Source organism: Geotrypetes seraphini, chromosome 4 (genome assembly GCF_902459505.1).
Source record: "Geotrypetes seraphini chromosome 4, aGeoSer1.1, whole genome shotgun sequence".
Lineage (NCBI taxonomy): Eukaryota > Metazoa > Chordata > Amphibia > Gymnophiona > Dermophiidae > Geotrypetes > Geotrypetes seraphini.
Window position 1 is genome coordinate 179,371,096 of NC_047087.1, and position 21,345 is coordinate 179,392,440.

A 21,345-nucleotide genomic window follows, 5' to 3' on the forward strand; every position below is an offset into this window, starting at 1 on the left:
TTTTGAGATTTTCACCTTTTGTAAGGAGGCACATAATTCATGTGGATCCCCACTTCCAAAAGTACAGGATTCACATAATCCTGCTTCTACAGACCACTCAGTGGCCATTAATTTACCTATACTGTCATTCCCATTCGGAATGGAGGGATTGGGAGCAGTGTTCCCTCTAAGCGGGCGGGTGTTGTGAGCAAACTTTTTTCACTGTGAGCTAAAAATATCGGGCGCCAGCAAGTTATGAGCCAAATAAATATGTTGCTTTCTACCACAGAACTTCCTTACGTTTGTATGGAATCTATCCCCTTTCAACTTTAGAGAGTGCCCTCTCGTTCTCCCTGCCTTAGCTACTAAGTCTATTCCCTTCAGTACCTTGAATGTTTCTATCATGTCCCCTCTCAATCTCCTCTGCTCAAGGGAGAAGAGGCCCAGTTTCTCTAATCTTTCGCTGTACGGCAACTCCTCCAGCCCCTTAACCATTTTAGTTGCTCTTCTCTGGATCCTTTCGAGTAGTACCGTGTCCTTCTTAAAGTACCAGTGCTGGACGCAGTACTCCAGGTGAGGGCGTACCATGGCCCGGTACAGCAGCATGATAACCTTCTCTGTCTCTTCAGTCCAGCATCTGCCCCTTCCATTCACTGTCTGTCTTTCCCTGCCATCTCTCCTCCTGCCTCCCCCCCACCCCCCAATTTGGTCTAGCATCCATCATCTTCCTTCTGTTCCCCTCATGGTCTGGCATCTCTATCCTTCCCTCCCCCCTGTGGTTTTTAGCATATCTCTCTTCTCATTTCCTCCACTCAGATCTGATCATTCTCTGCTCTCTCTTCCCTTTTCTTCTCTGGTCTTCCTTCTCTATTTTCTGCCTCCATCTAAATTAAATTCTTTCTTACTATTTAGTCCCGTTTCCCTCTTTTCACTGTGTCTACACACAGCTTGTCACCCCTTTCCCTCACCCCTCCATTATCTTACTATTTTCTTCCCCCTTTATTTATCTCCTCCTTCCATCCAGTATGTGTTCTTTCCCCACTTCCATTCAGCATCTGCTCTCCCTTCTCAACTGACATCCATCTGCCTTCTGCTCTCTCTCCCTTCTTCTCACTTCCATCATCTGTCCCCTTCTCTCTCTCTCTCATCTCCTCCATTCCCTCATCTGCCCCTTCTCTCTCTCTCTCTCTCTCCCCCCCCCAACTTCCATCATCTGCCCCCCTTCCCCTCACCTTTGTGGGTCACTTTCTTTCCCCTGAGGGTGGCTCATGTCACAGGGGAAGCTTTGGCCGAGCAGAACCGCTTGATTGACAGTGGAACTTACTTGATTGATGTCGATGCTGGGGCCCGTTGCCGTTTGAAGGAAAAAAAAAAAGGTGGAAAAAAGGAACCTGTAAAGGCGAGAGGAAGGGAAACCTCCAGGACAGCTGCTTTTTGCCCTCCTTCAGCGGCCCAAGAGTTCAGACCAGCAGCGGCAGCTGTGTATGCTTTTAACTTCGGCACAGAGCTGCCCCTAATCAATAGTTTAGCGCGGTTTCATGAGGCAGCCTCGGGGCCTTTGATAGCCGGCCCGCTTCGATGATGCGATGTGGGCCGGCCTAGCAAAGGCCCCGAGGCTGCCTTATGAAACCGCGCTAAACTATTGATTAGGGGCAGCTCTGTGCCGAAGTTAAAAGCATACACAGCTGCCGCTGCTGGTCTGGAGGTGCGGAGACAAGGCAGGAGGCAAACGCGGTGGAAGGCAGGAGTCCCGGCGAAGGCAGGAGTCCCGGCACAGCGACTGCAACAGGAAGTTGCAAGTCAGCTGACGCCGGCCTTTCGTTGCGGCGGGGACCGAATCCTTCGCGGACCGGCAAGATTTTGTTTGCGGACCGGCGGTTGAAGAACTGTGCTCTACACTGTGTGCGCTGTGACGAGAAACATGTGCGCTGCGAGGTAATATTTTGTGCGCAAGCGCACCCCAGCGCAGCTTAGCGGGAACACTGATTGGGAGCCTGCTCCTCAACCCCTTGTTTTCTAGGTAGCTTTTCTGACCACATTGATCAACCCCACTTCTGGTACCAATTTGTTCTGCCACTTATTTCTGTCAAATGGGATGATCAGTGACACTCAGAAAAGCACACAGACAATATAAAGCATAAACAATCACACTTTATTATACATAATAAAGCATAAACAATCACACTTTATTATACATATATATATATATAAGAATAAAATATCATCACCGTATCTCAGGCAAGCACTCTACCTTCACAATTGGGAATCCCTCAATAGATAGGCGAGTAGACACAGGAGACTGCCCCTTGAGACATCTTGGATCCTGTTCCTGGAGACGTCTTGGATTCTAATGGTAGGAGCAGAATCCCGTCCTTTTAAAAGGGTGAAAGCTGTTGAGTTCAAAAATTATAAACAGCTGGTCCTGCTATTACGATTAGTAAAACAGCTGGTGCTGGTCTTTTGTTCCTTGTTTTGACAACACCCAGGTCAGGATGTCAGAAGGAGGTGTGGCAGAAAACCGGCTTACCATCTGGTTTCACTCTTCCTTTGATGTTGTTTGGGCAATACTCAGGTCAAGGAGGTCAGAATGTCAGATAAGCAGACTTGTGGATTCATGTCAGTAGTATGCTGAGTTTCAGTTACCCCCCTGGCCAGTCCCTTTGATGTTGCTTTGGCAACACTCAGATCAAGGAGGTCAGAATGTCAGATTTACTGTCCTTTTGATGTTGTCAAGGTAACACTAAGGTCAAGGAGGTTAGATAAGCAGACTTGAGGAGACATGTCACGTAGTATGCTGAGTTCATTTACCCCCTGGCCCTAGGCATAACAAGGCCTAAGCTGGTTTTAGATACTTCTAAAACCAGCTTTGATTATGGGTACTTGGACGATCAGGCTTTTTGACTGTCCAAGTAGCCATTTAGGCCACTTTTTAGACGTGTTTTTTTTTTTTTATTATGAGCCCCCAAGTACATAAAACTATGGTCCTCTTTTACTAAGCCATGGTAGAGGTTTTTACCGTGGCCCAGGGCGCTAAATGCTCCAACACTCATAGGAATTCTAGTAAAAGGAGTATATCAGGAAAAGAATACAAACTAACCCGCATCCCCCCCCTTTATTAAACTGTAGCGCAGTTTTTAGCGCCAGCCATGGCAATAACAGCTCTGATACTCAGGAATTCTATGAGTGTCACAGCTGCTACTGCCGCCTCTAAAAACTGCCCTACAGTTTAATAAAAGGTGTATGGGGGGGAGTAAAGCACTACTAAAAATCCAGAATTAAATCTGAGAAAATGGCTGTAATTCTTTGATTTTAAACCTCGGGAATTCCTAAGCCAATCCTTAACTCTTGTCTAATTATTAGACACTATTTTGGATCAAGCAGGGATTCAACATTACATAAAGGCAGATGATGATATAGTGATATTGCCCGTATCCTTATTTTTTAATAGATACTGTTTCTACAATAAAGACTTGTTTCAATATTTTAAAAAATTGGATTTCCATGCAACGACTTAAACTGAACAAGAAGAAAACAAAATTCCCATGGTAAAGTTCCCAAAAGGACTTTTAGGCTGTTTAATGTCTCTTCTTTGATTTCAGTTTTCTTTTTCTTTTATAATAGCGTGATTTTTGTGTATGTGAGAGAGAGGGGAGAGCTGCAACCGTTAGGAGTAACTAAAGAAAAAAAAACTGATAGGGCAAGTGGGTGGGGGAGGGAGGGCCCACAGAAGACAACATTCCCTGCACATGCCCAGTAAGCCAAAAGCTTACCTTAGCTAGGGGAGAGCACCTACACACAGATCAGTTTAAGAACTTCACTATCAAGTGTGTCTGCATCTCCCTTGCTTGTCTCCAGAGAAGAACCTGTGTAACATAACAGAAACTGACTGAATTTCAGTTTCAGTTAGTGGCAAAACTGACCCCAAATCCTTTGTTCTGACCAGTTTCAGCTGAAAGGTTATTTTAGTTTTCCCTCAAAATGACCATATTTGTTTGGTGGAAGCTGAAAATTTGTGCTTTGTCCCGTTTGTCGCTGTGTTGCCTCCCCCAAACAGGAGTTGCCCTTCCTCCCAGACCACCACCCCCACCTCAAGTGCCTCATAAGCACATAAGCATTGCCTCTGCCGGGTCAGACCAGGAGTCCATCGTGTCCAGCAGTCCGCACCCGCGGCGGCCCCCAGGTCCGTGACCTGTCATTGGACCTTACCTAAGTCTTTCATCCCCTATTCATTTAATACCTGTACCTATACCCTTCAATCCCCTTATCCTTCAGGAAGTCATCCAATCCCTTTTTGAAGCCCAATATTGTACTCTGCCCTATCACCTCCTCTGGGAGCGTATTCCAGGTGTCCACTACCCTCTGAGTGAAGAAGAATTTCCTAGCCTCCTCCCCCCACTATAGGACCTTATAATTTCTGGCGGTCTAGGGGTATAGTTAGGGCAGGAGCAATTTCCCAGTTACTGCTCCCCATTCTAGCTGTGCTTTCAAAATGACTGGGGCATTGCTCTTGCCCTGACTACATCACTAGATACCCATTGAATGGAATGTAGGGAGGGAGAGAGGGGTGCTACTTTTTATATTATTCTTTTTTTTTCTTGATCTTGCAAAATAGTTGATATCATAAATAGAATGCTCCAAATAAATGCTTTTCATAAAAATGTTTCACAGGAATTTGTTCGTAAATTTAGGATGAGAAGCATATTAGGAATTAGACTCTGAGTTATGACGTTAACTGTCACTGCAAGTGCAGCACCAATCAACCACTGTAAAAGCAGTATGATTTTTAGTATCTTTTCATTAGCTGCAGTCCTTGTGTGTGGAAGGTTTTTTGCTTGGAGGTAAAATATGGTTTTTCATTATTTATTATATTCTGATTTGAAAACTATGGGGCTCATAATCGAAAGAGAAAAATGTCCAAAAACCGGCCTAAGTCGGCATTTGGACGATCATCAGTCAAAAACGTCCAAGTGCCGATAATAAAACCGGGTTTTGGACGTATTTATAAACGACCTAGGCCTTCATAGTACCACTGAACGACCATAGCTAAATGGGGCATGTCAGGAGGAGTGTCGAGGGCGGGATGTGGGCAGGCTTAGAATTAGTCGTACTGCATGTATAACCGAAAGTTATATAGCACAGGATCGACGGAACTTGGACGTTGTGACTTAGACCATTTAAAACATGGTCTAAGTCACAAAAACCCACCTAAAGTGACCAGATAAGCACTTCAAACACATAATACAGACTCCCTACACACTACCCCAGTGATACAGACCCCTCCCCCCACCCCACCTCCATAAAAATATTAATCACAACTTGAAAATTGTGCCTCCAGAACATCATCAACTGGCAGCCTGGCATGGGAAAGCCTAGTTGTGCTGCACAGAGGCGTCTTAAACCATCTTGGGGGTGGGTTAGGGGCCCATGGAGAGGAGGACTCATGCCCATAAGCCCCTGTAATCACTGCATTGATATTGAAATGTGTGCACTCCCCTATACACCCCCAAAACCCTTTTTTACTGGCATATAAGTGGTTCCTGCAGCCATAAGGGCTATTGGGGTGGTAGATAAGTGGGTCTAGGGGATTCTGGAGGTGGTTTGGGGGGCTCACCATGACCTATAAGGGAGCTGTAGTGAGATGAGCACATGACACCCTTTTTATGAAGTTCACAGCAGTGCCCTGTAAGGTACCCCACTATTTAGGTGCCATTCTGGATGTGCAGTCCATCACTTTGCAGACCCCTCCCACGTCCAACAGGGCTTGTTCTAGGTGTTTTGGACTTGGACGAAAATGTGATATAAAGATGGACGATTTAGCGACTTGGACGATCAGATCGGTAGGACGTATACTTAGATGATTTTCGAGCCAAAATAAATTCTGAATGTATTTTTCAAAATTATGTCCTAAACTGTTTTTTTACTTTGGACGACTAGTTGCGACTTAGATGAAAACGGACTTAGACGTTCCTTTCGATTATGCCCCTCCATGGGTATAGCAGAGGATTACAGACTGCAAGCTCCAACAATCCCCAGCGGCCCTTACATTCATATTCACACAACAAAACTTGAGTTTTTAGTTTTGGTTTCAGTTGCAGCTTCGGTTTCTGCCATAAGATTTCACCTTTTAGTGGCAGTTTCTGTTTTCAGCCAAAATTGAAAAAAAGGCCATTTCAGTCAACCTCTACTTACTTATTGTTCTGCTTTCCAGGTCACCATTACAAAACTGTTGTTTACCATTGACGCTTTTGATTTTACTACCATTATACTACCATGTATAGTTCAAGTTCAATTTATTTAATATACCGCAAATATAAAACCAGAGGTAAATCTAAGCGGTTTACAATAAAAATTTAAAATAATATAAAAATAGGCTAGGGAACAAAAATTAAACAAAACGTAAAATACAATTGAAAACATGAGGAAAGAAGGGAATAAGCAGTATTTAAAACAAAAAATTAGGGAGAGGGATGAGCAATATGATAGGGGAGGAAACAGCAAATTAGTTCTGCCCACACTGTTGCACAGGAGTTAAGTTATGGAACTCCTTGTTGGGTCAGATACGAAATTGCTGTGAAAAGGGTAGGTTTAGAAAATTATTAAAGACGCAGCTTTTTCTAGATGCCTTTTTCTAGTTACTTTTGATAAAATTGATGGACTATCCATGATCTTTTTATCCACATTATGGTATTTTATTATATGTTTCTTCAACTATGTATTTGTTTTTATTATATGTTTATTTTAAATACTGTGCATGTAAATTATGTAAACCGTTTAGTTTTAAACAGTATATAAATTTTTTAAATAAATAATAAAATGATAGGAGAAAACCAATAATGCAACTTTTTGGAAAGGTTGCCATCAAAGAAAAGTAAATTAAGAGCAGAAGGCCAAGGAGAAATAATATGCCTTTAATTGTATCTTGAAGGTCACAAATGATTTTTCTGAACAGAGATAAAAAGGCAAAGAATTCCAGAGAGTAGGAGCCATAACAGGAAATGAAGAATTCCTATGAAAATCAAGGAAAAGTTGTTGGAAGGAAGGAATGAATGAATGACTAATAACTGCTGTTGTGAAGAGCGCCAAAATGAATATCTGCAGCATAGAAAACAAACTTTCTGTTCTAAGACCCTTTTTTTTATCTTGTCCCAGTTGAGTAACTTTAGTTTTGGGGGTTTTTTTTATTTCCAGACATTCTCTTGGTGAAGCTGCGGAAAGGGCAGGAGCTGAGGCTGCGAGCATATGCCAAGAAAGGATTTGGGAAGGAGCATGCCAAGTGGAACCCCACTGCAGGTGTAGCCTTTGAATATGATCCCGATAATGCACTGAGGCACACTGTCTATCCCAAGCCAGAGGAATGGTATGATTAGCATCTGAGGGAAATCTTCTGGGAGCAGTGGGTTTACAATACTGATAAATGGAATAATCTTTTATCGCAAATTTAAATACTGCTTATAATAATTAGAAAGTCAATTCAAAGCAGGAATGGGGACTGGGAGATAAAGAACATGACAGGAGAAAGATTATACAACTTATCCAAACCAACAGATTTTTTCTTCCTTGGAGATCATCTATGCTTATCCCTTGCTTTTTTGTTTTCAGATACTGACACCTCCACCTCCACTGGGAGATTGTTCTATGCAGCTACCACCGTATCTGTATTTTTCTAGAGTGCTGGTGAATCTATTCCGTTTCACCTTCATCTTATGACTTCTCATTTCTGAGATTTACTTTCTATTGAGAGGGCAGCTTCCTGTTCTTTTATACTTGGATGCATTTAAATGTCTCTATCATACCTCCCCTATTCTGCCTTTTCTCCAGCATTTATATATTTATATCTTAAGTCTGTCCCCACATATGCTTGATAAAGAAGACCTTTAATCATTTTAATAACTGCCTTCTGAATTAAGTGCATCCAGTGAACTCTATATATCACCTAGAAGGATGAAGAGACAGACAAAGGAAGTCTAACAAACTTGGGAAAATACAATGCTAGTTATGGTATTTAAAGGTGATGATTTGGACTTACTGAAACAAAGCTTCCTCTTTCCCAGCCAACTACTGTGGTCACTGAAAAGGTGTAGTACCCCAAATATTGCCAAAGTCATCTTATGGTTCCTTTCATGCAGGGACACACATTAGGGCTTGGAAAGGTTCAAGATAGAACTTAAAGACATTCTTAAAACTGTACCACTCAGGACTTTATAAATGGTAACTCTGGTAATTTTCATGCATCACAAGTATAATATGGTTTTAAAGGCATGACTGTATATGTATGTATGTGTGTGTGTATATAAACACACATATATACATACATAAACCCTTGTAACTTCTATTCCTCCCATCCCTTGTACAGCAGAACCCTTGGAGCTTCTATCCCCCCCCTGCTGACCCTTTCATCTCTCACTCCCATCCGAACCCCGACCGCAAGCCGAAGTACCTGGAAACAAACAGCAGCACAGGCTGAATCGCAGCCTGCCCTTCTCATGTCCAGGCTCTCTTCTTCCACATCACTGATGATGTCATCAGCAAGGGGCACGGAACGGCCGGGAGTGAGAAGGGCAGGCCGCGATTCAGCCTTTGCTGCCGACACTGCTGTTTGTTTTCAGGTATTTCGGCTTGCAGTTGAGGTTCGGATAGGAGGGAGAGATGGAAGGGGGGTGAGGGCGGAGGAAGCGCTGCTGCCGGTGACTAGGGCTTATTTTCAGTGATATGGCTTATATTAAGACCTACCCTGAAAATCATGCTAGTGTGTGTGTGCCGAAAATAAGCCCTAGCATGAGTTTATATATGTGTGTATATAGATAGATACATATAATATTTCCTTTATCCTCATAATAATTCTGTTTTTTGCAAAAATAAGTGGCCATTTTCTATTATGTGGCCTGTATTTATAATGGGTAGTGTTGGTGTAATAGCATGAGGTAGTCCAGAAGGTTCAACTTTCTCTTCCAAGTTTTGATCTTTTGAATATGCAATTAACTAGATTCTTTTCTTTAAAACATTGATGGCCTTCAAGTATTTTCCAATTGTTTCTAAAGATCTTTTGAATATCTTTGGATAAGTGCATGTATCTTAAAGTGCATACTATATCTGGAGCTGATCCAGGTGTTGGTAGTAGTAGTTCCTCTTTTTCTTATTTTGTGAGTTAATTTTTCTTTTACTTTGTCCCCGTTGTTTTTAAATTGGTCATTCTTTATACACACTAGCTAATAGATCCATTGAGCCACATAGTAGATGCTAATCTTTGTTCATGTTGATTACTTGGCTGGTTCAATTTTATTATTCTTTTATTAAATTCTATCTGGCCACTTGTTTTTTTATTCACTTCCTAGATGCACATACATTTGCATCATGCTTTAGGTTTTATGACTTATATTCTTTCTTGACCCTTTTACTCATATTATGTGTTATTTTTATTCCTGATATGCATATGTTTTTAACGTACAGGCAGTCCCCGGGTTAAGAACGAGTTACATTTTTTAAAGCTGTTCTTAAGTCAGAACTTGTAGATTTTAAGGTTCTTGATGCTTGCTGCTCCCAGCTGACAAAAGGGCCAACTGTCCCTATCATTGTTTCCTCTAAGGTACAGCATGCAGAACCACACACTGTTCTTAATGTCACCATGCATTATTCCTGAATCTGCTACAGAAGTGTAGGAGTCTATGCCACTGGAAATACTGCTCAGTGAAATCAAATGAAGCCTTAACCGCGTTCTTAAGTACAAGTTGTGCTTAAGTCAGGTGGCTGTAACTTGGGGACTGCCTGTACTTTTATTTGATATTTATATATTTTTTTATGTTCCAATTTTTTATTTTATAAATATATATATTTTGTATATTATGTTTTTAGTGTTCCCTGATGCAGGCATATCCATATGCTGAAACTTGGATCCTTGTTGGGATGAAATGCATTTTAAAGAATAAATTAATACTGTTTGGTTGTTAGGACATCTCTTTCCTTTTTTTGTTGTTGTTCATTCACTACAGTAAGGCATGAATTGAAAGCATGAGAGTAGCTCCAGAATTCCTGCACTGCATGGCTCAAACTGTAGCTGAGTTATGCTGTGCAAAGGAGGAACTCTCTCAGAAGTGAAGAGGAGGGGAAAAAAAAAGAAAGGGAGAGAAATAAGTAAGAAAGAAAGAGAGGATGGTAGAGAAAAGGGAAAGATTAGGAGAAATGGAAAAATTAGATGCCTACAAAGGATAATGGGGAAAATAAACCACAAAAATATGGAAAAAAGTAAAAAAAAAAAAAAAAAATCACACAAAGTAGATACAAGAAAAGAGAGAAGCAAGACTTACTCTTTCTAGAAGGATGAGACTATTAAATACTGAAGAGGACAGAGGGAATGAAGTGAATGGACTTGAAACAAGGTGCTTTGAGAAGGAAGACTAAGGGATGAGGAAGAAGAGGAAGACAGCATGGGAAGAAATAAAATAGGAGAACGGGGGGAGTGGATGATAGAGGCACATGAGAAGGACAGGATGATGGTGACACCGCTATTGTGGGAGGTGGGTGGGGGGCAGCAATAGGATGCTGCTGACAGCACACTTAAGAGTGACCATTAGCTTCTGTCAGTGTTATCAATAGTACATTAGGAGCATAATTAACTAAGTTTTCTTTTCCCATGGAAACAGAATGGGACACCAACAGCACTCTAAGAGGATGCCTCTCCCACTTTGTACTTTGGTTGGGACATTGGGGTTGGTGATGGGGTAAGACATCTTTCTTGTATAATCCAACTCTATTCCTGGACTATTGGGTTATTTTCCCATACTCACCAGAGCCAGGAAGCCTCATAACACACAGTCTTGAGCTCCTCCCCTCTTACCTCAGAACCGGCTCCCCCAGTAAATCAGTTTCCTACAAGCCACACTGTAGGAGCTTGTGTTTTCTGCTTGTGTTTATTTTCCTTAAATTCAGTCCTTTCAATCGCATTTTCAGCTCTCATGCTGCAGAGTTTCCCCATGGAACTGCAGGAGATTGCAGACTTTGTGCTAAGTCTGTTTCAAGGTGGTTAACTGCGGGACAGTGCTCCTTCTGGACATCCTGCAATTCAAGTAGGGGCTCAGGAACCATTCCCTTGGGAGATTGCTTACTCCAGGTTCGTCCACTAGTTGGTTGAGCACAGGTTCCATGGAGGTATACCCGGGATCAGAGTTAATTGCATCATTCCACCAGGTCGCATCCGTGCTGGTGTCTAATGGTAGCGGAGGCTCCTGGCTGTTGGTGTCAAGCCGGGGGGGGGGGGACAGTCAGAAGCTCAGTAGTCCAACTTGATTTCTTCTTTGGGGCAGAGGATCTCCCAGTAAACAGTTTTGGCTTTTCTCTATGCAGTTCCAGGCAGCACATGGCACAGTGAGTAAAACTAATTTGGGGGGTATTTTAAACAGGGATTTGGGGTGGTTTCTCTGTGTGCCCTAGCTCTCCCCACCCCTAGAATAAAAAAAATTGCCATTTTCAGAGGGTTCCTGTGCTTTTCCCGGGTGATTTTATTATAAAATCGGCATCTGCAGCAGCTATCTTGGATTTTCACGATCTTTTTAAAGTTATTTTTAGCCTCTGCAAGCTTCGTTTTTGCAAGAAAACCACCCAGATGGACTCCCCAACTGATTTCGTGGGGGGATGGTTCTGGGGTAATAGGGCTCAAGACTCTGTGTTATGAAGTTTCGTACAAGCTCTGGCGAGTATGGGGAAAATAACCCAATATATAAGAACTGCCATCTCCAGATCAGACCTTTGGTCCATCAAGTCTGGCGATCCGCACATGCGGAGGCCCAGCCAGGTATACACCTGGCGTAATTTTAGTCACCCATATCCCTCTATACCTCTCGTAGGGAGATGTGCATCTAGTTTGCTTTTAAATCCTAGAACGGTGGATTCCGCAATAACCTCCTCTGGTAGAGCATTCCAAGTGTCCACCACTCGTTGCATGACGCAGAACTTCCTGATATTTGTCCTGGACTTATCCCCCTTAGCTTCAGTCCTCTTGTCCGTGTCACATTGAACATTGTAAATAATTTTTTTTCTTGCTCTATTTTGTCGATTCCTTTCAGTATTTTGAAATTCTCGATCATATCCCCTCACAGTCTCCTTTTCTCAAGGGAGAACAATCCCAGTCTCTTAAGTCGTTCCACATATTCCAAGTTCTCCATACCTTTTATTAGCTTCGTTGCTCGTCTCTGCAGTTTTATATCCTTTAGGTTGGGAGACCAATGTTGGACACAGAATTCCAAGTGTGGTCTGACCATTGCCCTATAAAGCGGCATAACTTTCTCCGATCTACTTGTGATTCCTTTCTTTATCATGCCTAACATTCTATTTGCTTTCTTTGCCACTGCCGCGCATTGTGCCAACGGTTTCAGGGTCTTATCTATCAGTACACCCAGGTCCTTTTCTTGTTCGCTCTTACCCAGAGTTGCACCTGACATTCTATATTCATGTTCCTAAATGCATTACTTTGCACTTTTCCACATTAAACTTCATCTGCCATTTCTCCGCCCATTTCTCTAACTGACACAAGTCACTCTGGAGTTCCTCGCTATCCTTCTGCGATCTGATTGCCCGGCATAGCTTTGTGTCGTCTGCAAACTTGATGATCTCACTGGATGTTCCTTCTTCTAGGTCATTGATGAAAATATTAAATAAGATGGGCCCAAGTACCGAGCCCTGGGACACACCGCTAGTCACTTTCTCCCAGTCTGAGAACTTCCCATTTATGCCCACTCTCTGCTTTCTGTTCTCCAGCCATTTGCCTATCCATCTTAGTATATCTCCCTCTATTCTATGGCTTTGTAGTTTCCTGAGAAGTCTTTCATGTGGAACCTTGTCGAACGCTTTCTGGAAGTCCAAGTATATTATGTCCACCGGTTCTCCACTATCAATTTGTTTGTTCACGGTCTCAAAAAATAGTCCAGGAATAGTGTGGATTTATAAGAAAGAAGATTAGCAAAGATAAGAACCTAATCTTTCATAGCTACTGGCTCCTAGATTAAAAGAAAATTTGTCAAGCCTAAAGCGCTTTACATTTTTGTCTTTTTAAATTTAACAATAAAAAAAATAAATACATCTCAGAGAATCACTAAGAGGCAGCCAGGGATGGGGTGTTTCAGCAAAGGCTTCATGGTAGGAAAAATATATGGAGCATGCCTCATGGAATAATTTTCAATCCCTCTATCTCTATGACCATGAGAGTATAGAAGGCATAAGAGGCAGTTTGAAAGAAGCAATTCTTTAACTGCTGTTTCTGTATTTCAGTGTTTCTCTGCTGCAATCGCAAAAACCGCTTCTCTCATACAAATGCTTTGGCCCACTTTTTTTTTTTTGGGGGGGGGGGCATTATTTCTCTGAAACACAGTCCAATCCAGTTCCTTTTTCAAACCTGATGTCTTTTTTATCAATTTCCCTTCTGCTAAATTAGATCTTGTTCCATTAAATTTTTAGAGCATTATTTTGTCCCCCAGATAAACATACCTGGCCTCTTATGTCTAGTTTCTGACATCTGTTGGAAAGGGTATAAATGGATTTGACTACCAGTTTTCAGCAGTGGGTACCCTAAAACTTCTATTTGATCAGTTCTTGGCCAGCTGCCAAGTACTGGAGAAATTTTCTACCATTCTGGCTGAAGAACTGACAAATGAGCACTGAGCTGCTGAGTGAAGATCCGAATTGCCTAACATGAGTTGGATTGTGCAAAATTTTCATAAACAAGTGCCTTTTAATACATGCAGTTAAATAGCCTTGTATAGCATGCAACAATCTATACTGCAGTGGGGGGGCGGGACAAAAGGAGTGGGCAGTACAGATGTTCACTTCTATAGTGTTTGATTCCAGGCCAAAGAGTGAATACTCAGAGATTGATGAAGATGAAGCCCAGGCTCCTTATGATCCCAATGGGAAACCTGAGAGGTAAGAAGTTATCTGCTACAATAGGATGAGGAGTGATGTATTTGGAAATTCCATCTAAGACATACAGTATATTAGCAAAAGGTGGTAGATGCTTCTTCGAGGTGCAAATAAAGGCATCACCTTATAAAAGGGAGGATCAGGAAAACGTAACCATGGGCAGCAGAGGCCATTGAAGGAGTAGCATATAAGATATAGGGCTTCATAACAAGATTAAATTTCGTTCACCTATTTTCTGAATTGATGTTTCCAAAATCTGTAATTTATCAACTCTTTTCAATTTGTTGTAAGATAATAAAGGCATTGGGAGGAGGTCTAGCGAATTTCTTTCACAGTATCAGTCCTTGTTTAATACTGCTCTCCAGAACCCAGGGCTAGATTAACACATTAATATGAGTATGCATTAACACAGTACTGTACTTTAGTAAATTTAGCTGTGTTTAGTTTGTTTTTAAAACAGATGTCATTGACCCAAGTCTTCTCCTAGTGTTTGCTTGGTGTTTTTCATTGATATTTCATTGGGTTTTTTTCATTGGTATTTATATAAGTTAGATTGTGAGCCTTCGGGACAGTAAGGGAATTTCTAAGTACCTATCTTACTTATAATTTTAATGCACCAATATATTCATTGTAACCCGTTCTGGGCTCTTTTGGGAGGACGGGCTAAAAAAATCGAATAAATAAATAAATATTTATTTGTTTACACTTGATGATAAAGTCAATTGCACATGCTGCTGAGTGGTTTACAAAATAAAAATTAATAATGTCCAAAGAAAGAGGAAGAAAAGAAATTAGTCTTAATGAGAACATCAGGATAAGAGAGGGTATAAAAGGACAAATGAGGTAAACCACTAGGAAATATGGTGGAAAGACTGATGTGAGGAAATGGAAGATGCTATAGCCCCAAGGGAGATCAACCATATACTAATTAGAATTGCAATATTTTAATTAGGTTCTTAAAATTTTAATTTTAAGGCAGGAAGAAGAGAGTTTCACAAGTAAGATCCTTAGAAATCAAAAATAGAATCATGTAGGACGAAAGGTAGTCTCCAGCCATCTGATATGGGCATGGGGGGGATAGTACTTATCCGTAGCTTGTGAGTAGAGGAGTAGCACAGTGGCCTGGGAACCAGGTGAACCTGGTTCAATTTCCACTGTTGCTCCTTGCGACTTTGGGCAAGTCACGTAACCTTTCCTTTCCTCAGGTACTAAATAAGTAGCTGTATGTACCCTGTAATATGTAAACCACTTTGATGAAACCACAGAAAGGTGGTATATCAATCCCCTTTTGTTCTATCATGCACACTTTTGGTGAACTGCTTACCAAGGTCTTAGCATTGCAAAAGGGGAAAATGTTAGTGCTTAATTTTTCTTCTTTTTTTTGCCTTCTCAGATTTTACTACAATGTGGAGTCCTGTGGTTCCCTACGTCCAGAAACCATTGTTCTTTCTGCACTGTCCGGCCTCAAAAAGAAACTTAGTGACCTGCAGACCCAGCTGAGTCACGAGATCCAGAGTGATGTGCTCACTATCAACTAAACCCCATCTCTACCAGAGTGCTTTTCTGGTCATTACTACTGCATGTCAGACACCTCAGTGTGAGAATATGGAAGCAGCTAGGACACCTTCTTGTACAATCCCACTTTATTCTGGGACAATTGGGTTAATTCCATATACCTGCCAGGACTTTGTAGATAGCCTCAAATTCCGGAAGCTTCAGCTTCTAGATCAGTTTTCCTTCCTACAAGCCAGGCTGTAGGAGCTTTTCTTTCCTGCTCATGTTTTATTTTGTGTAATTTCAGTCTTCTCATTCACTGTTTTTGCCCTTGTGCTGTGGAGATTCCTTGACTGCGGGAGATTGCAGACCTTTGGAAAAGTCTGCTTCCGGGGGGTTTACTGCCTACCAGTGCACTCTCAGGACAGCCTGTGCATCAGACCATTCCTTTGGGAGCTTGCTCACCCCAGGTACATCTGCTAGTGGGTTGAGCACAGGCTACGTGGCTCCTTGGAGGCACGCCCAGGTTCGGGGCCAGACTGAATTCCTCCGCCAGGCGTCTGCGTGGCATGTCTGAGGGTGGCAAAAGTACCTGGCCATGTATGTCTGGCTATTGGGGCAATCAGAAGACTTGAAGTCCAGCTTGCCTGCTTCCTAAGGCAGAGGATCTCCCTATAAGCTGTTTCAACTCTTTGCAGCGTTTTCCCATTCAGCGATTCCATCGATTAGGCAAATTGTATACTCGTCCACTAGAGATCGTTCTTCCTCAATTCTGGAACACTGTCCCAAATTACATTCGAACAGAATATAATCGTGAACGCTTTAACACTCTGGTTCAGCCCTGTCCATGGGAAGGTCTCCTATATGTCTTCCCTCAGCCCATGATAGGGCATCTGTTGCGACAGATAATGGCCCACAGAGGTCCAGTGATTCTGGTTATGCCCGATTGGCCAAGGCACCCGTGGTATGGCAACTTGGCTCGGCTCCAGCGGGATCAGGGGCTTAGGCTCCTTTGTCACCCTTGTCTCCTGACGCAGTGCCCGATTGTGCTGCAGGATCCGGACTACTTTGGTCTTACAGCACAGCTATTGAGCACACGGCCTTAACTAGCCGGGGATATTCTTCGGCAATAGTTGCCACGTTGTTTCGCAGCAAAAAACATCCACAGTGGCTGCCTGTGTGAAGGCTTGGAGATATTATCAGACTTGGTGTGTCCTGGACAGGTGGACCTGTCTGTTCCGTCGATTACTTATATCCTGGAGTTTCTTCAAGATGGCCTGCTGAAAGACCTTGTGGTGGCTTCTCTCTGGGTGTAAATTGCCGGTCTCTCTTGTATAGGCCCTCCTTCTCTGAGGGGCTCCTTGGCAGCTTATCTGGATGTAGTCCATTTTCTGGCAAGGCACTCTGAGACTTTGGCTTCCATTGCGTCTTCCATGTCCATCTTGGAATCTCAACCTGGTTCTCCACTCTCTACCTTGGCCACCTTATGAGTCTTTGGAGCAGGCATCCCTTATGGATCTTATGATCAAGACAATATTTCTGGTGACCATTATCTCAGCCTGCAGGATTTCGGATCTTCAGGTTCTTTCCAGCCGGGATCTTTTTCTGCATATCTCGGATTCCGTGTTATGCTGTGCCCTGTTCCTTCTTTTCATCCAAAAGTGGTTTCTACTTTTCATGTGAATCAGGAAGTTCAGCTTCCTGATTTTGCTTCTTCCGGCTCGAGGGATTAGGACTGGTTGTTAGTCACTAACAACCAGTCCTAATCCCTCGAGCCGGAAGAAGCAAAATCAGGAAGCTGAACTTCCTGATTCACATGAAAAGTAGAAACCACTTTTGGATGAAAAGAAGGAACAGGGCACAGCATAACACGGAATCCGAGATATGCAGATGTGTGCAAGCTATTATCGAGGTACCTGGAGGTTACAAATGAGTTTCACCTCTCTGATAATCTGTTTGTTCTGGCAGGTCCTGCCTGCAAGGACAGGCTGGCTTCCAAGGCTACCATTTCCAGCTGGATCCGTATGGCCATTTCCAAGGCTTATGTTGCAGCTGGAAAGAAGCCCCCATCCCCCACACCTTGCAATAAGGGCTCATTCTACCAGAGATATTTTGTCCTCTTGGGCAGAGTCATTGGTGATTTCTTTGGACGAGATCTGCAGGGCCGCAACCTGGTCCTCTTTGCATACGTTCATCAAGTTTTAGAGGATCGGTGTGGCAGCCAAGCAGGATGCTGCTTTTGGTGCTTCTGTTTTGGCAGCAGGCTCATCAGCCCCATCCTAATTCTTCGGGACTGCTCTGTTACATCCCAATCGTCCTGGAATAAAATGAGATTGTACAAGAATGAAAGATTAGGTTCTTATCTCTGCTAATCTTCTTTCTTGTAAATCTACACTTTATTCTGGGAGCCCGCCCTGTAACTTGCTGATTTGCCAATTCTGCCTTTCCAAGTACTGGTAAGCTGGATTTCTGTTTTCTGACCAGCCTTTGTAAGAGTGCCATTAGAATGGGTTTAGCATTTAGTTTTTTTTGGGGGGGTCCTAGTTTTGGCGCCCCCTTCTGATAGTGGAGGCTGTCTCTCTTTATAACAGTGTTTCTTGTTGTTCTGGTTTCTAATGTTTAATAACCTGGTTCAATTATATTTAATTGTTGCTGTTTTGCATTTATTGACATGATCAGATTAGACTCAGTAGTCAAGGAATGTTGCCGTACCCCTCTCTCTCTCTCTCTCTCTCTCTCTAGATTTTTGTCTGCTTCAAATGTACCTGGCTGTTTTTTGACTAACTGATCTAGGAGGGCCCAGTGCTGAGGTGAGAGGGGGTGGAGCTGAAGCTTCTGGAATTTGAGGCTTCCTACAAAGTCCTGGCGGGTATGCAGAATTAACCCAATCATCCCAGAGAAAAGTGTGGATTTACAAGAAGATTAGCAGAGGTGAGAACCTAATCTTTCTTTGGATGAGTCACCAAGGAAAACATTAACATATTTTCTGCTAATGGTGTCCTAGGAATTGAAGAGCAGACAAGGACCTGCTTGTGCTACACTTTCTCTATTACTACCTACCAGATTTACCATAAAGGAATTCCCCTTTTCTTACAACAAACTGTATTTTTGTAACAGGATTGCAGGAAACACAAGTGACTTATGCAGTCTATTTTGTAGATCTTATTTATGTTCCCAGATATTTTTGAGTTGAGTTGTGTGTAATGGCCAGTATTTACACTCTTCTTATACTTTTCACAATTTGTATGTCCTAATTAATCTGTTTGAGGGGAATTTTCTATTCCTATTCTCTGTGTAATACCCATTAGCTACAGAACTTAACCTAGGATTTTAATGTAGTTGTACAGTCTGTGTGCAGGAGCTCTGGCCTCAGTCTTATATGCTCATTAATAACTGTGGACCTGACAAATCAAGGCACTGCTGCCCTGGCTTTCTGGATTTTGGTATCCCATTTGATGACTTGGTATATTGCTTGCTATTTGGTTTATAAACATTGTTTTTTAAAATTCAGTGCAATCACTTTTTTCTAAATGTAAATCCTTATAATGAGAAGAAAGGTTAAATGAGTAGCCCCAGCCCTCTTCATATATTGCTGACTGAGCTGTGTGAGATCCTGAGACAACAGCATAAACAGGCTGGTTTTCAGAATAAATCTAATGAACAAGCTTGAGAGAGATCGGCATGCAAAATGCATCCATTGGCTGCTATCCTGAAAACCTAACCTGTCTGTACCCTTCTGAGACTGAACTTGGGCATCCCTGATCTAGATCAGTGGTTCTCATCTGTTTCTGGGACTCAATCAGCCAATCCTATTTTTAGAATATTCATAATGTATATTCATGATGAATGGGTCTATTCAATTATGGCTCAGGCCCATCCAGCAGAGGTGCAGTGTTATAGCTGAAGATGACAGGAGTTCATAATATTTCACCTTGCAGCAGTTGGCAGCAGCATTTCCAGCTGCCACCACACCTTATGCAGGCTTAGTTTTTGTAAATAAACTGAGCAGCTTAGGGGTGTCAGTGTTGGTGGCTGGAAATGCTATGGTGGACTGCCATGAGAGGTGTTATGGCAGGCTGCTGTTGTGTTTAGCTGACAGCATTTGAGGATTCCCCCAACTTATTTAGTTTTTAAGTTGAGTAAGGGCAGAGAGGAAATAGGTTGTGTCCACCAAAAATTTGTAGTTTAGTTATACCACTGATGCATATGAGTGTTGCCCACAGTGAAAGCAATATATGCAGTTCTCTCGTATCTATATTCATGGTGGATATCTTTAACACCAGACTGAATAAAAGCCTACTCCAGGACTAGCATGAGAAGCACAGGTCCTCAACCTGGTCCACAGTCCTTACCCAACCACTTGGGTTGTTAGGATATCCATAGTGAATATGAATGAATGAAATTTGCATATAATGGAGGCAATGTATATAAATGTATCTCTTTCACATTCATTGTTGATGTCCTGAAAACTGGATTGTCTGTGTGTGTCCCAGGGACTAGGTTGAGAACCTGTGCTCTAAACCAGGGGTCTCCAAACCTTTCGCCACAAAGGCTACATTGGGTACTTCAGTACTTTTCAGCGGGCCATAGTTTAAAAAAAAAAAAAAAAAGATAAATAACTCTGTCCTGCGCCAGATTCAGTGATGATCGGGCTGCTGGGGAGGGGGGGATAGAGATATTTCCAAGGCTCTGGTGTCTCCAGCAGTGCAACAATGGGCACATTTCCCTCCTGGTGAGCTCGTCAAAAACCGATCCATCGACAATTGTCCAGGTGTGGAGAGGTTCACCCAAAAAATGCCCTTGATTTCAAATCCTTACCGAAAAAAGTACTTTTTAAGACAAAAACAGCAAGTTAAGATGGAGCTTCAGCACTGACTGCATTCATGCCGCCGCCATCTTGTTCCGTCTTTGAATATCAATATATTTTGAACACAATTTTAATGCATTTGAAACCTATCAACACCCCCCTTTTTTTTTCTTTGTGGATTCTCATTGGAAAATTAGTCCAGTTGGTGCGTTTCTGCACATCGACCACTCTCTTCTTCTTAATAGACTCAAAGATTGTGGTATCTCGGGTCCTGCTCTATTATTGTTTACATCTTTCTTTAATGAACGTCACAACATTGTATGCGTAAACAACGCTACCTCTATTGCCACAACACAATCTTACGGTGTCCCCCAGGGTTCTATCCTATCCCCATTATTATTTAACATTTTTCTATCACCTCTCCTTACATTAGCTCAATCCATCGGATTTACTATCTTTGCATATGCCGACGACATACAACTTCTCCACCCAATTAACACCTCAAATATTTCTGACATAAAAGACATCAACAACAAATTAGACATCATATATGACTGGTTGTTCACAAATAAACTCTCCCTTAACCTAGAAAAATCCCGAGGTATGTTATTCTCTATTAAAAACACAGAATCCTTATTAGACAACATATCAATCAAATCAACACCTATTCATATGGATACCAAAATAAAACTTTTAGGTGTCACTATTGACAGAGAACTCTCTTTTCATGACCATATAAGTTCAATCGTTAAAACCTGCTTTTTTAAATTACGTATTATTCGATCTCTAACTTCTGTACTAGAAACCAGTTCAATCATTATTCTGGTTCACTCATTAGTAATTTCCCATTTAGATTACTGCAATTCACTTCTTAATGGTCTCCCTCAAAAAGAAATTAGACGCCTACAACTAATACAAAATACTGCAATAAAACTTATATATAAAATAGGTAAATATGACCATGTCACTCCTCTTTTGAAAAAAGAACATTGGCTCCCTGTCACTCATCGCATCACCTATAAAATCATCTTACTTTCCTTTAAAATAAAACTTTATCATCTGCCCTCGTTCCTAGATAAACTTCTTATTCCTCAAAGTTCTCCGCGCACACTAAGATCAACCGACCAAAAACTTCTTTTCATCCCCTCCTTAAAAGATTT

At 42.0% G+C, this 21,345-nt stretch overlaps 1 protein-coding gene across 2 annotated transcripts in view; it reads left to right on the top strand.

The window, feature by feature from the left end:
* The window catches only part of POLR2C (RNA polymerase II subunit C), a 90,515-nt gene extending 73,398 nt beyond the window's left edge, over positions 1 to 17,117 (top strand). The window contains exons 7-9 of one of the 2 annotated variants that reach the window (XM_033940675.1): positions 7,168 to 7,336; positions 13,813 to 13,887; positions 15,278 to 17,117. In XM_033940675.1, the coding sequence (XP_033796566.1) occupies positions 7,168 to 7,336; positions 13,813 to 13,887; positions 15,278 to 15,422 (389 nt within the window). In that variant the 3' untranslated portion in view covers positions 15,423 to 17,117. The remainder of the gene's footprint in view (positions 1 to 7,167; positions 7,337 to 13,812; positions 13,888 to 15,277) is intronic. The other variant, XM_033940677.1, reaches the window with a different exon arrangement.
* The last annotated feature ends 4,228 nt before the right edge of the window (positions 17,118 to 21,345 follow it).